This window comes from Lepeophtheirus salmonis, chromosome 7 (genome assembly GCF_016086655.4).
Source record: "Lepeophtheirus salmonis chromosome 7, UVic_Lsal_1.4, whole genome shotgun sequence".
Taxonomy (NCBI): domain Eukaryota; kingdom Metazoa; phylum Arthropoda; class Copepoda; order Siphonostomatoida; family Caligidae; genus Lepeophtheirus; species Lepeophtheirus salmonis.
The window spans coordinates 36,343,208-36,360,728 of record NC_052137.2 but is presented as its reverse complement, the minus strand read 5'-3'; the positions used below and the strand labels follow the sequence as shown (position 1 = coordinate 36,360,728).

At 29.1% G+C, this 17,521-nt stretch overlaps 1 protein-coding gene across 4 annotated transcripts; it reads left to right on the top strand.

Moving 5' to 3' along the window:
• The first annotated feature begins 930 nt into the window (after nt 1-930).
• loaf (lost and found) lies at nt 931-9,213 on the top strand. 4 transcript variants are annotated; one of them, XM_040716727.2, is made up of 7 exons: nt 931-1,485; nt 2,545-2,777; nt 2,836-3,115; nt 5,917-6,024; nt 6,709-6,870; nt 6,926-7,195; nt 7,261-9,213. In XM_040716727.2, the coding sequence occupies exons 1-6, from the start codon at nt 1,236-1,238 to the stop codon at nt 7,174-7,176; spliced, it is 1,284 nt and encodes a 427-aa protein (XP_040572661.1). In that variant the 5' UTR covers nt 931-1,235; the 3' UTR covers nt 7,177-7,195; nt 7,261-9,213. The 4 variants fall into 4 exon arrangements, with proteins under 4 accessions (XP_040572661.1, XP_071746080.1, XP_040572663.1 ...); XM_040716729.2 differs by having other exon boundaries at nt 1,045-1,485; nt 7,273-9,213; XM_071889979.1 differs by lacking the exon at nt 5,917-6,024 and having other exon boundaries at nt 1,018-1,485; nt 7,273-9,213.
• The last annotated feature ends 8,308 nt before the right edge of the window (nt 9,214-17,521 follow it).

The window sequence follows — 17,521 nt, the reverse complement described above, 5'->3', positions numbered from 1 at the left end:
ATACAATGAAACCCTCGGTTTAAAAAGGTTATATACCCTTCTAAACGATTATGCATTTTGATTTGTTCCAGCGCAAATATTCTGAATTATTTAATTTGGGAGTACTTTGCATTTTTTTCTCCACTCTTCACAAATTGTACTATTTACATTAATAGGTACATCCATCACTCTTTATGAGAAACACAGTCAAAAGTCAAATCTTCCATTAGTTTTTCAACAAATAAACAAAAAAGAAAGCATTTGAATTTACTAAAGAGTGATGATAATTCAATATAATTGTAGCTAAAGCTTGCTTGATACCTTTAGGATGTATTTAAAATAATTCTTTATCATCTTTATATATAAATATATATTTATAAATTAAAGTTTTCCGTTTATAGATAAATAATTGCTGTTGTTATTTTTTCTTGTTGTTGTTGTTTTTCGTATAAAGAAATTCTATTTTTTATCCACGATTATTGTTTTATTCCCTAAGGGCTTAACGGAAATTTCAAATCAATTTTTATTAGACTATTATATTTTTCTTTTCTATGGATGAATAATTCAATTCATAATTTGTAAAATAATATTTAAATCTCATTTTGAAATAAATATATCTACATAAGTATCCCTTATTTATGACGCTCCTTTTTCTCTTTTTTATAGAATTTGTTCTTCCAAGGAACTACATACTTATATGAATATCCACTTACATATATTGAATAATCTGCAAACGCTATATTTCAATATATGTTTTTTTTTATTTCTGAGCAATCTTGTGACCATATGCTTAGCCTCCTTCTCTCCTTTTTTTTTTCTTTTTCTCCTTCTGCTTTCTTCTTTTCTTTTCTTTTTTTCTCCTATTATTTATCGCTCTCTTTGAGTAGTAAAAAAAGAAAAAGGAAAGGGGAGCCCGAGTGCTCTTACCTTTTGCTTTCTCTCTCTCTCTCCAGTAAGAGTATGGAAGACAAAAAAAGAAGAGATTTACTTCTCTGAATTAGTACCCTTTTTTCAATCTTTTTTTTTTTTTTTTTGTTTATATTCGGCGCTTTCTTCCCTAATTTTGTATCTTATTTCAGTTTGCAAGATGAGTGACTCGGAGCTTCTTTTTTTTCATTCTCATCATCATTACCAGTGATTTTGAGAAAAAAATATAAACTCTAATCATCTTGAGTCCCTTCTCAAGTTTTTTTTTTTTTTTTTACACAATAATAACACAACAGAGACACTCTGCACAATCCTCCCAAGATCCTAAAATGAGGCGAAAGAGAGGAAGGAGAATGATAAACTTTGGCTTTCAGAATGGTAGTATTCGTCTTCTTGGGGAAGATGATCAAGAAGAAGAAGAGGAAGAGGATGGACGGTTTCGGAGACGAAAGGGTCGAGTTCGGATGGCTCTCAGTCCTTCTCCTCTAGGATCCTTTCATCTTTTATTTGTCTTCATTTTATTATTATCAAACATAGATCCACTCAAATCAGGAGTCTCGGCCATTAAGAATGAATTCCGTATGCATTTTTTTATTATTATTATTTCAATTAAATATATATAATAATGATTATTGTTTAAATGATTTTTTTAACCCTTTTAGAAAGTTTTTTGTTTGTTTTTTTCCTCCATATTTTTTTTCTCTCGTCTTTTTAATTAATTTATTAAGAGTTTTTTATGGTTTTGAGGGAGGGAAACAAAGAGAATTCGTTTTTTATTATTAATAATATTATTGGAAATGAATTAGCTTTTAAACCACTTATGATGAATCAGCAGGTTATCAATAAAAAACGAGGACTTTTGAGGGAGTAAATTTGTTGAGTACGTGCTTTTTTGGTAGCTTTAAGTTTTGTTCATAAATGTTGATTAAGAGATGTAGTTTTTTTATAATTTTTTTCTATATATTATGCACATGTTTACAAATAATTTGAAAAGGGCCTGTTCCTATTTGTTTTTGTTCGTTTTTTCCTGACAATGACAGACGGAAGATAATTTTCTTTATTCTTGACTCATGTTTGATTTAAGTAAGAAAGAAAGATTTTTCTCCTTTTTTTTTCATTGTGTTGTTGGAATTAAGATTTATTTATCTTTGATTTTTGATATTTTTCTCCCCCTTCAAAAGGAATATATCAAAATACTATATTTATTCACAAATATATAGAATATTCTCTCAAAGACGAGGATTCACATTCCATGCTGGCTTTTTCGTTATTTGGTGTTAATTTTCCACTTGATAAAATAGTAAAGAAATCATGTTAGATGTATTATTTTTTTAAATATATGAATGAAAATAACTTTTGACACACTTTTAGATAAATATATATAAAGTTACTAAAGGAGAAGTAATATATAGAACAAAAAAAAATCATTGAACATACATATATATATATATATATATGTAGATTGGAATTCAAACATTGTGTGATAGCAAAAGCACACATTAGAATCAGACTTTTTGCCAATATATACATCAAATATTTCCCCTTTCTTCTTATCTCTCTCGTTAGACATCTATAACAGAATGGTTTAAATTACCTACATATGTATGTACATTCCCATTCTATTCCTTCCTTATGTAGTTCCGATCAGCACCTTGTGCGAACGAAGTCAAAAGAGTTTCCTCTCCAATATCCCTCGACCCATCGATGGAGCAGTCATCGAATCTCGAAATGAGAGAGATGTGGACTGCGTTGTGACTTTTCAAACAGAGTCTATATTGGAAAGATTCATGCTTCGATTTGAGGATCTCAAAATTGACTGTAACGATCATTTGTACATATTTGATGGGGCGCATGCTATAGGGAATCACAGGGTAAGGACTTTTTCCTTATCATCTAGCATTACCACTACTTTTTACAACTATTATATAGGCAATTATATCCTGTGATAAGACAAAAGACTCTGTGGGGCATGGAGGAGTAATTTTCACACGAACAAACTTTGTTACTCTCAAATACGTTACTGACTCCTGGGGGATGGACCTAAATGGTTTTAAACTTGTTATTACGGCTTTCAAAGATGGAAAAAAAACGGGTTGTCGTGAAGGGTTTTCCTGTGATGATCGTCTTTGTATCAATAAGGACCTTGTTTGTGACACTGTCAATCATTGTGGAGACGGAGAGGACGAACGCTCATCTCAGTTCTGCTCTCGTAAGTATTACCCCAATCATTTCTTTTTAATCATATATGACTACATAAACTTCATTACTCATCATTTTTCATCTCCCACATCATTAAAATAACCCTCCAATTTTCCCTACGCCTCTCTAATCCATAAAGTGTATTTCTCTTTATTAACATATTTTTCCCTCCTCCATCAAAAACCTTCCCTCTAAAAAAAAAAAAAAAACCCAAGGTTGAGTGACCGTTTGGTTTTTTTTCTTTCAAATATATATCAGTCAAGAGTAATACAGTTTTTTGGCATCCCCCCTCAAAACGAATGATTGAATATAAAGACTCACTATTTCAGTGATTTTCACACAGCACCATATTTCATTTCCCTTCACACAACTGCCATACACACACACGTATATATATTAAATTATCCTATATGAATATCAAAAAATAACATTTCATATTTAACTAAATGAAATACATACATACAAACATAAGTATGTTTGTAAAAAGAAACGGAAATTAAACATACAAAAAAATAGACTCTATACAAAAAAAAAGAAAACTTCATCTATCAAAGTAAATTTAGAAAGGGGCTTTCCCTTTAACGGTAAAGGTTTTTTATTTACTTCATCCCACATTTTATCCAACTGAATTTGAACTGTTTTTTTTTTACTTCTCAATCTAAGTACAATCAATTATTGTGTCCATAATATTAGGTATCTTTGTCAGAGGGAGCTCAACATGTTAATAACATCGTAAAACAGCGCTTAATTCAATCAAGAACTAGGAGTCAATTTCATTGTATTTTGACCTTATATTGACACTGGCACAAGGTCACACTACCTATGTGATGAAATATGCAATGAAATTTTAGACTCTCAGAATCAGTTACATACTGTATATAATGTGGTTCATATGTACAAAAACAGTTTTGAACAAAAATAAAATCCCAATATATATTTTTAAATTTACAAATTTGAACGACTCCAATATTTCATTGACAAATTGCGCTTAATTATTTAATTATCATTAGCTTTATTTTCAAATTTATGGAATGGATGGAGTCTTCATTTGATTGATGATACTTCATTTGGCTTCAATGCGTTGCTTTTCAAATCGAAAAAGATCTGTAACTTATCTTCTAATAAAAATACAAAACCCGAAATTCCCCTTCGAAAGACATAAATTATTTACAATAAAATTTTGTAAATATGTAGCGTAGGGCCGCTAAAATTTACAAATATCCCTCTCCCACTATCCTCATATTATAAACAACTTATTGTATAGCTCATTATAAAGAGTTGACAACTATTGTATTTTTTGAACCCACATACGTTCTTCGTATATGTTAAATATCTTCGTAGGTTTGATGAAACTGTGTAATATACACGCACAATGAAGAAATGATAAGACTTTTTCCCGAAAATAAATAAAAAATAATTTAAAAAGTAACTTCTATTCAATATATATATATATGTATATGTTATTGATAATAGTAATACACGTATAAAATATGCATAAACTTTTTACGGATCTATGGATTTTTTCATCTGCTTTTTCATTTTCTTGATTCTTTTCTTATTTAAATATACCTATTCAAGGTAAAGGGAAAATCAATATTTTCTTTTATATTATTTATTCCAAGTATCTACGTAGATTGGACATAAATAGTCATACCCAATATCGTATAGACTTTCATTTTCAAGGGCGCAGTTAGGATTTTTGATATGAGAGGAACATTAATTCTTTTACAACATATTAATGATAAAATCCAGAAGGGGGTATTTTGGGGTTTACATAAAATTGAAGGTAACATGTTCATCCCCCCCCCATCCCACTTTAACAGGCATTATATTCAGGGTTGATTGTCGTTTCAATTAGCTACTACCTAACAGAGCTATTCAAACTTTTTTTTTACTAGCCCTGTGAAAATATATTACCCCATAATAAAATATTTTAATTATTCCACCATCTCCTTCTATTGAAATCATATCTTTGTATACAAAAAGTTGAGCATTAAGTCTCAAATTTTTAGCCATATTCCCAGACTACTTTAATGTAGATGTAATAAGCTAAAAAGATGTATCTCATTAAAAAAAGGAAAAAATATGATAGTTTAAGCTATCAGGCGCCCCATTTTTTTATTTAAATCCCATGAATAAAGCTTTGAATAGCAATATTAAAAGTACGTCATAAGACATTATCCAGATCATCATTAGCGTTCTTAGCAAAAAAATATTCATGAGATAATTAATATTTAAACTAGCTTGAATAGTAAGGTATCTAAGCATCCCATGGGTACTCGGGGGCTAAAATACGGCATTACGTAGCAAAACAGGCAAGATACAGGCCACCTTGCACAATCCCAACTGGTTTTTTTACTAGCCATGGGTTAGTTTACAGTGTGGCTTTCAAACCCTGATTATTTCCACCTTTTTATCGTCAATTCCTTAGTATAATTAATTTCCAAGAGTTTCGAACGTCTCCGATCCTCATCTCCTTATCCTTGAATTGGTTGTTACTTTCCACATAACAGTCTATTAATTAAACCGCATGCAATCCCACTCAATTCATTACCGCATTTCATTTTGCTTTATTCAAATATCCATTTTCATCATATTATCTCAATATTATTCATTATTAATAAAATATTATATTTAGCTTTCTATATATATATAACACAATATTGTTTTTTGAGACTCTTTCTTTCATTAACTAACTAACAATAAGAGTAACTGCATACAATATGTATATGAAAACAACTATTTCATAATGAAATAATTTAAAAAAAATGTAAGAAATCAGCCAAATTCTATTTCGCTTTGCTCTCGCAGTTAAACGGACAGGGCATTTGTTTTCTGCAATTATGAGTATTGGTCGAATTTGCCCTTGTTTGGAAACCAAAGACAGCTTATCGGCCGAACCAGCGAGGCAGCAGAAAGGTAAGATGGATATTTTCGGTAAAATAAACGGCTCTTGACATCTCTCACTCAGTCACACATACTCTGTCTATCTTTCTTTCTGTCTGTCTGTCTCTCTTTTCTTCTCTTCCTCTCTCTCTTTCTCAAGCACTTTCACTCACCAAACCTTTACAAAATGAAATTTGTATAATAATTTTACTTTTTTTTATACACAAATGATAATAAAATTTTCTGCCAAGATGTCAAGAGTCTTATTATTTTAAAGCCAAAAATTATTTATAGCATATATCCCTTATCGAGCTGCTGCTGTTATACGAAAACAATTGCAAAATACATAGAATTCTCAATGTTGGCGGCCGAGAGCACGAAGCGATTTGTTCATCTTAAAAATGTTTTTTTTTTTTTACATTTTCCTTATTTTTCATAAATGATGCCTATATCTTTTTTTCATTATTAATATCCCTTCTTTTTATCTTAAATTCTTTCATAAATAAATTAATTAATATCGTTACTAACTAAATAACTTTTTTTTTTGTACTTAAAAATACACAACATTACAATTACATACCTCTAATTCTTTTGATTTTTTCTTATAAGCTCGAAATTTAATTTGGATATATACATATTTATAGATACTGTGTAATACAAATTAAAATTTTAGTGATGTTATCATATTTATAGCTAAATATCTTTTTTGAACTTTAGGATTGAGTTTTCTGCCCCTCTTCATGGATGATACATCTATGGTAGCAATAGCTCTTGCAATCATTCTTTTACTCCTTGCTGGAATCGTTGCAGTATGGATCTCATTTTGTCGAAAAACACGGGCGCGAAATAATAGTTCGGCTACTGCTGCCTCATATCAAAGTAAGACCTTTTCCTTTCCTGCTCAATCTTAATATCCTATATATAATACAATTAGTGAATCCTGGACCTCGAGGTAAGGGACTTAATGGTATGATGACAACAGGGATTGGAGTAACAAATGATCTGAGGCTCTCAGAAAACTCTGCAACGACGCGCTTCGTTGGCGGAAACAACTTAACAGTCACGACAATTAATCCCGATTCGGGAAACGGGAGTCCCCCTGCGGAAAGACGAGGGTGCAAAATAAAATATTTCAATCCAATACTTCGTTGGTGGGCGGAAAAACTCCTTCCACAGCTGCAGTGAGAAGTCCGGCCACGGAAAGGTGAGAATGCTCATAAATATATTTTTTTTTGTTTTGGTTATGAGCCATTATTTACATCATTTTAGTTTCTATTGTAGCGATTTATCCTCATGTAATCAAAAAGACGCGGAATGGTTCGTATGAAAATGCGTAGTTGTTTTCCCAGTCAATCCTGACTCTCAAGAGGAAAAAATCGCTCCACATATTTCTGTCAAAATGGATGCCATCTTGTTAAAAAAAATTAAAAGAACATATCAGTCCCCGCAGGGCGGAAAAAAAACTCAAGTGCAACCGGTGATACGTTTTATTGATATCCAGTGTTTGACCTTTTAATACCCTCCAAGTTGCACTTACAATTCATATATCCTTCTCTTTCAAAAATCCCTTTTCTCATATTCGTAATATTCCTAAATACTTAACAACCAACTACACGACAAGCAAGCACTTAACTAGTATTTTTCACAAAACAAAGAAAAGAAAGATCCCAGGCCCCTAAAGGTGAATTCTACCATCCTAGATCAGTCACTTCTAAAAACGTGTTCATTTTGGAACGAACAAAAATAGAATTTATCCATAAGAAATTTGTAGATATTTGATTATCTTCACACTTGAATATTTACAAGCCTTTGCATTGAGTTTCTTATTTAGACAAGGAAATTGAAGTCATTTCCACATCTATGGTTAAGCAATAACATTATATCGGTTCTTATCAGTCTTTTTTTTTTTTTATCAGTCCCATCTTTTTTACCATTCAATGCTCCTTCATTCATACGGTCCTAGAGCGATTTTTTTTTTATTTTCTTCACTCCTAGCTAGGATTAGAGAATATAAAAAACCAAATAAAATAATGAATAATAGCACATATCCTACTTTTACACATTGGGTATCTTGTCTCTTTGAAAGAGGTTGAGCAGTTGATAGGACGTAGTAAATAACTACATCATAGTAACTAATATAGTTACAATAAGGACCGGTCCTAGAACGGCAGTTCTTTTAAGGTTTTTTAGACCGATCAAACACTAATATGTTTCATAATGTTTCAAGTTACAGAACCTCTTCATTTTGAAAAGACTAGCTAATCATTCAGGTTTGAAGATCTTAGTACATAATTCTTATAGATAAATTGTTCATTGATGTGTTCCAAAGTTGATGCGTAGAAGACGTAAGGCGTGCAAATTCACTTTTACCTTTATTATTATATACAAAAAAATATCATACATATATTTAATAATATAATCTGTGATTCCTACTTCATATTAATAACAAATATTATTATATCAATTATATAATCAATAACAAATATTTTTTTTTTTTTTTGTAACGCAATGTTATCTACCTACTCACCCATACACACAATACAACCCCAATTTTTCAGCGTTGTGAATGATAAATATCCTAGAAATGGACAGGCGTCATTTTTTAATAAAACTATGGTTTTAAAAAATAAATGAAACATATTTTATTTTAGGTCTCAATTGTTTTATAATTCAATATAAATATAATACTAGGTATTCATATCAAAGATCATTGCAAGGCTTTTTCCGCTTTGTTTTTGCTAAGCTAAATTTCTTTTTATATACATAATATCTTCTATATCACAAATTAGATCTCTTATAAAACTTTCATTATTTATACATTGTCGTCTTCCATAAGTCATTGGGAAAAAGTTGTAGTACAAATTTCACGTTATACTTTATAGACTTTTTTTTTTAAATCAAAAGCATTTTCTTCTGGTTGATAGTAATTGTTTTTATAATTTATCTAATTAGTTTTATTTCCTTATAAGACATATCAAAACGGTTCGTGAATCTATATATACATATATATAAGAGTAATTTTTTTCATTCCTGTTAGACCAAAAAAAAATGTGTTACTTGATAAATTAGGTTTATGCAAACATACATATTTATATATAAATAACCACAATATTATGTTGTTTAATTATATTATATAAAAACGAGTTGTGAATTTTTTTAAATGTGTTTATAATATTTGACAAATATGAAAAGACTATTTATCAAAATAAATAATAAATGTTGTGGATAGTGTTTCATTTGCCGATTTAGGAGGATATGAATATTTAGGAGTTGACACAAAAAATTGATAACATCGTATGTCAGGGGCGTTCACAGCGTAATATTTTGTGGAGGGCTTGGTTTTATGAAAAAAAATTCAAAATCGAAAATTTTTGGAGAAAAAAATTGAAAAATTGAATTACAAATAAAATTTTAATTTACAAATATAAATTTCTGGGAAAAAAATTTCAAAAATCCATAGATATTCACAATAAAGTTTCAAATATAAAATTTTAACAAAATATATTTAAAATATTAATTTTTTTTCCAAAAAATTTCAAAAATCTAACAATTCACAAAAAATTTAATTTTTTCCCAAAAAATGTCATAAATTAATTTTCATCTATGAAATTTTTGAGAAAAAAAAAATCAAAAATTAATTCAAAAATATTAAATTTGTGGAAAAAAATTTCAAAAACATATAGATATTCACAAAAAAAATTTAAATATTAATTTTATCGATATAATATTTCAAATATTAATTTTATTTTTTTTTAATTTGAAAAAACCATAGATATATATATTAAAAAAATTAAATTTTAATTTTTTAAATTACAAATATTAAATTTTATGGTAATAAATTTCAAATATTAAATTTTATTGAAATAAATTTCAAATATTAAATTAAATGGAAATATATTTCAAAAATTCACAGTTATTCACCCAAAATTAAATTTTTTTCATAAATTTATTTTCAAATATTAACAGGCGTTCAGACAAAAATTAAGTCCTTTGGAAAAAACAATTCGAAAAATTAAATTTCAAATATTACATATTTTGAAGAAAAATTTCAAAAATTTATAGTTGTTTAGAGAAAATTAAATTTTTGGAAAAAAAATTGAAAAATTAAATTAAATTTCAAATTTTTATATTTTTGAAAAAAATATTAAATTTTCTAGTAAAAAGAAAAAATTTATTCATGGGGGGGGGTATTTTTATAGTTATTACAATAAAAAATTACTTCTTGTAAAAAAATAATTAGTATACTTTTTTATTATTTAAATTTAGTCACTTTTTTTTTTAATTTTAGATCTATAAGTTTTTTCTCTCTTTGAAAAAAAAAATATTGTTCAAATTTGGCATTTTACAAAACAATAACATCGTATAAAAATTGTCAAAAAAGCCCAATGGTCTTGCCCTTCTCCCAAAAGAATCATGAGGGACTTCACCTCTGATAAATACAGTTGGTTGTTGTCAATACATCTTTCAGGTGATATTGATATATCATAAGTTCAAACGACACATGCGTAGGGATTCTCACGGGAGCTCACGTGCGTTTCTGAGTATTTTCAGCTTCAAGAACACGAAGCTTAAAAATGCTAAAATTCATGGAATATAAGTTTTTTGAGATGCTGATTCAGAAAATCGAATAAAAATTATGAAATTTCAAATTCTCAGCATTTTTTAGGAGATCCTATTGGAGTTATTTGAATGTTTGAGCATAAGCCAATGTCTCTCCAGCAATAATTTGTCTTATATCAAAAATTTGAACTCTTAACTTTCTCTGTAAAAAAAAAAAAAAAAAAATAGAGTCTAGACTTGTCTAGAAGTGTTCTTTTCCCCGAATAATAAAGGCAAGGTTTTTGGGGCGCACGTATTTAAACTATACAAACTTTGTAAAAAAACAAAGTAGCACCAGAATAGCAAATATAAATTTGTCGTTAGTTGATGTTGAGAATAAGCTTATTTCGAGAAAAAAAACCAATTGATGAGATGGAAGACCGCGCCATTAATAGAATCACAAGTTTTCATAAAAATGCACCATGTTTGAAATTCCCGTGATAATCCCTACACATGCGGCATTGTCAACACTTATAGATCTTGACTGAACTTGTTAATTCATTTGTAAATATAATTTCATACATATACATATAGGGGGGTACTTCTCCCATATGGGATTTATAGGGAATTACCTTTCCAATATGGGATTTGTACGAGGAAGTATTTATTTTCGGGGAGTCATTATCCCATATGACACCGGACTTAACACACAAAATATTTTTGTTTCGTTCAAAGTGGGCTTTCGTTAATTTTTTTTATTATTATTCACTTTATGGAACAGAGTCCCTATAACACGTTTCAAGCCATTACTTGGCTTTATTAGTATTTTTTCCTATCAAGAAGGAATGTAAAATTAAAACACGATATTATTTTTGAGCCATTGTTTTACAAATACAAAATTAGCGTTAAACTTAGCACAATAACTCACAAACTAAAGAACTAATTGTCATTAAATTTCGACAGCTGTCTTTTAAAGTTTAGTTAACGACAAATAATGGCAATCTAAAAAAATAGCGCCATCTATGTGTGAAGCCAGGGACTTTTAAGACCTTGTTTACGTATATACAATTATGCAATCAAATTATAATTACCTGATTCATTCGAAATTTTTGAAATAAAACTGAAATATTTTTAGATCCAGTTGATTATATACAGGATGGGGATTTTAAATCTGGAACAAGTTTAGACCTAAAAATAATACCAACCCTGAGATATCATCAATAATGAAAGTTCAGTTATTTTTGTCAGTCTGTATAAATCATAAAATAAGTTTAAGTTTTAAACATTTTACGTAAAATTGACTAAATTACCGGAGAAAAGTAATCTAACTTTGAGATCCCACCCTGGGAGCTATGATAAAAAAGTCAACATGGTTTTTGATACAGAGACGCCCCTACATATGTAAAATATGTTGCCAAAGTTTCATATTCATAGGAGTTGGGACATTTTTATTATTGATGATCAAGTACTTGGTAGTGTATTTTAGGTTTGTTTTTTTAAACCAAAATTGAGATGATAAGAAATTTAAATAGTCTACTTTTGACTTCAATTTTAGAATTTTCACACTTTAAACTAGACAAGTACCAAATTTCAAGGGGTTAGCTCTATTGGATCAAAAAATATCCAAGAAAAAAAAATGACCTTTATACATACTTCATAAAATGATGACTTGAACAAGGTACCAAAAAAAAGCAATAGTATTATAGGAAGAGAGCATATGTTACTCTTTTCAGCTCTTCTCTATATAAAAATGAAAGATATTCTTAATTAAATATAATATTATACTAATATCCATATAAAAATCCAAAAAAAAATTGTCTTCACTTTCCTTCCCATGTGAAGGAAGTGTAATCCTATTTGCGATTTCAGACCGTAGATCAAAATGTAATCGTTTTCAAATAGTGGACTGATTTTTACATTTAACTTCATACGACGTTATTGTACCGATGTTCACAACTTTGAAACACGCATAAGGTTATCAACATTCATTTATACATAGAATTGGTCTAAACCAAATTATAAATTAGATCAATTTTTGTAAAGAACAATCCAGACAATTATTTTCTGTGATATATATATATATACTAAACTTCTATAAAAAAACGAATTAGTTCGATCCACTGAAAGTAATAACAGACTCAGACGGGTTGGGGATTTATATATTGAAACCTAACACAATGTTAAACAAATGGAATATACAAATTAATTGGTAACGTTTAATGTTATTCCAATATCTATATAAATCCTCACAATGGAATAATAAATATAAAAATGATTTAAGTTTTATTCTACCAAATGGTCCATTAAAATCTGAACACTTTTAACTTTATACTTCAACAAAATATAATTTATTAATTGCCAATAGAATTTCAACAAAATTGATACTTTAAATTTATATGTGTCTCAACTCTTTTAATCATTAATGTAGCTTCCTTAACGGAAATTATGGCTTCCAGACGGCGACAGAAGGCCTGGAAACCACCAATTATGTAGTCCTATGTCATGGCGTTCCAGCGCTGGATAAAAGGGGCTTTGAGCGCCTTGGTATTTGAATGACGGGCACTGCAGAACTTCTCCTGGACATGTATCCAAAAGGTTTAGTCAAGGGGATTGACATCATGGCTGTAGGGGCCAAAAGCGTCAAAAAAGAGTTCAAAAGAACTAAAAAGACTCTTTCAAAAGAGTTTTTCAACAGAGGAGATGAGTTTCTTTGATTGTTCGTATCAAAAGTGGCCTCTCCACCTTCACAAGGCTCTTTCCACCCACTTTTTGATAGCTCTCGGACAGTCTAGAATGAAAATCCGAGATCATTTGCATGGGCCCTCATGGAGAGAATTGGCCTGGGATGTTTTCGTTACCGCCTCCGACTTAAATTTGGCCTTTTTGACAAAGCCTTTCTGCCTCTTCAACGTTTCGAACTTGCTAACAGCGTAGACAATCGTACTAAAGACGCTCATCTACATGGAATGCACGAATGGAAATTCTTTGTTCACGTTCAAGTATAATTTTCTCAAGTTGTATGTAAGCTAGATAACTCAGTTTTGATTTGTTTTTAAGTAATTGTTTACCCCTTAGTATATCGAAATATGTACTAATTTAAATCACTCAACCTTCATTTTTATTGACTTAGTAAGTGTTCAGATTTCAAAGAACCACTCGGTACTAAAACTGCAGAATGTTGATGACATTCTAAATTATTGTTTCCAAACAATTGTATATTCTTAAATATGCCTCTATATGATAAAAGCATATTAACTTTCAATATGACCTCCATTGATATCAATCACTGCCTAAATTTTCCCACGGAATGTTCGGCGGCTTGGATGATGTCAACAGAGGGATGCCTTGCAGCCACGGGCTTTATGACGTCCTTAAGGGACTCTACGTTGTTGTGTAAGATGGTGCAGGCAGGTAAAATTGGTTCCATGTAGTATTACAATTACTCCAAGGTTACAAGGTTAGACCATCATGTAATCGGGTTTGTTGAAATTTTCAATCTGATGCATTGTTCCGACTCCAAGGCAAGATAGGCAGATTTTGACAAAACATGCAACCCCTTATAGGCTATAACGTCACTATTTGTAGAATTTTCAATTCGATATATAGTACCGACTACTGGAGAAGAAAAAAAAGATTCGAAATACTCTACTTTGTCGTTTCATTAGCGATTATTCTGAGAATAAGGTTCATAATGAATTACAATTTCATGGAGTGGGACGTTTTCAAATCTACTGTAACGGATAAAAAACGTCAAAGTCAATTATACGTAGTATATCTTCATTAAACATTTTGCTAATAAATACTTTCGTTATACCCTCAAAAATCCTAATAAAGCAGGCAGATGATAATCACATCAGTATTTTATCCAATGATACCATATGTATTTTTTTCCCCTTCTCCTTGCACGCGTTTTTCTTTACAATATTATCAACTTTAGTTATGGTATGACCTTGTATCTCTATTAAACTTTCAATTACTCCATTATCCTAGGAATTGTAGTGTATTTAAAGTCCATATAAAAAGACATAATGTATTTTTTTTTTCTAGGAGCGAGTGATTATCGATCTTACTGACATTGAGTTCAAGATAATAATTATTTGAACACCTTCAATGTTAATTTTCTTAATAAAAAGTTTGGGTATTTAGAAAAAACTCTAAAATACTTGATCTAAGAAATAACAATGCAATCGAGCGTGCGTGTCATTTTAAAAAAGAAATAAAAATGTAACATATTTGTATAGATAACGATATATGTATGTATTGTATATTAAAGCAACGATAGGTAAGTCAGCTATCAGTTATCTAAAGCAAACATATGTCATGTTTAAAAAAAAAAGTACACGATGATCCTAGTTTATGACTATACATTTTTAAAGATATATGGTCTTTGTTTTTGTTTTTTTAATTTTAAACATATAAAAATTAGAACCTTCATAATATAAAAAAAACCCTGTAGATTGGAAAAGCTATAAAAATAACGATTAATAGTTTATAAAAATCATAAATTCATTAAAATAGTAAAAACAAAAGGTTAAATCGTACCTACTCTATTAAAGTAAAATATGATTAATGTACAAAAAATGCTAAAAAAAGGAAGTTTATAAATAAAAAAAAGATTTGAGTGGAAGTTTCATTGGCTTGGAAGATATGAGAAGGTTAATTTCTTGATATAAACATAATTATTAGACAAAGGATTTTCGAGCAATTTTTTTTGCCAAAATGGACAAAAAAAAGAGAGATAAAATTTTGAAAAATAAGCATTCAAAATATTGAAATTGAGCAATTGGTATTTAAAGAAAAATACAGTTATAAAAAGTTAATTTAATTTAATGTAATTAGTGTTGTTCAATATTTATTATAATTTATTCATAAAGTTTGCTATATTATATTGATAAATCAAGAATTTAGAAAGATTTTCTTCTGTTAATTTTTGCCTTCGATACGTATTGGTAGTTTTAAACATTCTTAAATACCGTCATTCATTGTCAACATTAGTAGTTGGAGTAAATTTAATGTTGGTGTGATTTTCGGGAAACTTGTTCACGGTAGGGATCTCATCATCACCACCACCACTGATATTACGTCCAACCTTTTGCATAAATGGAAGATCAGGATTTCGAAATTTGGCGTAAAAGTATTTTTCATTTGTTGCTAGATTCAAAGGAGATTTTTCAACAGTTAATTTTGCGTCAAATTTATCTTTTCTTTAATTGAATGTTGTAGGAATCTGTCTCCCTTACATATCCGATCATGTAATTTGAACTCCAATTCCATCATATACATTTGTTTACCTCCAAATAGAGGATTTAACGAAAGAGGGGATTGCACGTTGATTTTTCGTTGAAAAATACAATCAAATCAAAAGCTGTTGTGTAATCTTACGAGAAAACACAATTTTTCTATTTTTTTTTTCATAACAGTTAGGAAAAAAAGTGCAATTTTTTACACAAACAGGGGCAAAATGAGCAGTTTTTTCCCCCAAAAAGTCCAAGTTAGTAATTGTTTGAGCGATTCCTCACAAATCCTATGTCTAATAACTCTATAAATAAATTTCATATTTCAACGTTTTAAGTGATAATATGTTTACAAAGTTATGCAGATCTTGTGCTTTTAACACAATTCACAACTAATATAATTTGTTATTCTTCAAATATATTTTCTAATAGAAAACCAGAATTGAACCATTGGTTGAATCAATAAAATCAAAAAAATAATAAACCAATTTATGAAATATAATTTCAAGATGTTTTTTAAGAATTACAGCTCAAGAAACAATTAAAAGTCAAATTTTATTTATTTTAACAAACTTAACCTCTCATACCACTAATGAATTAATTTCCATCTTCAAATTGTTGTGTATAAATTATTTATTTATTGAGTGTATATTGTTTCATTGTATATTTTATTTTGTTTTTATTCATACAACCAATAGTTTAATTGAACTATTGGTTTTGGAGAGAAATTAATCATAATATGGAATTAGGACTAAAAATTGGTTCACGAAATTGCTCACACAATCATTTAGCAAGCATAATTTCTCCTTTTTTATTATTATTATTATTACACTTCCCTACTTTTTTTTTTGTTTTGAAAATAAATAATTTACAATATGAGGATAATAATAAAATTAAAAAGGAAGGAAAAATGCGTGCTAAATTGTGCGTAAGCACTTAAGTGAACCCCACTATGTCGATTCTCAATTATATTTCGAATCCAACAAGAAATTACATTTATAACTCTCCAACAAATCTCCATTATCATCTTCGCTAGCCCTTTTTTGGGGGGATCAACCCCCCTCACTACAAAAAGAAAAACCGCCCCTAAAGCCCTCCTAAAAAAAATTCTCATAAATAAATGCCATGTACAATGTACATGTTACGATTTTGTAGAAGTTGCAACAAAAAAAGGAGATGAATAATTTCAAGAGACGGATTTAGATACTATACTTTTGGATACAAATAATGCAAGTATTGAATATTCCATGGAGGATCGATATATTCATGGTGTAATTTTTGGCTATTTTAATAAAAATTACTAAAATATAAGTATTATGTGCCACATTATAAAGTTTAATCACATAATTACCATGTGATTTTAATAGATCAAAATGAAAAATAATATATGGTAATTAGAACGATAAATATTGAAACTAAATAATGCATTTTAAGACGAAGAAATTGCAACTTGTACACAACATATATATATATATATAAATAAATGTGATTATATAACGGTGTTGATAATTTTTGGGGCTAAGTCCAAGAAATAATTAAAGCTAGCAATTTTCAATCATTCACTTTATATTTGAATATTCTTACTCAAGAAATAAATACTAATGATTAGATCATTGGAAAATACAAAAACCCTGTTTAGATTTTAACTATAAAAAGTATTGCACTTGTTTTTGATCATATTTTTTACTACTTTATTGGTAATATATATTTAAAAAATAATTCAATTTTACCCTTTCTAGCCAATTGTGTGGCCTTTA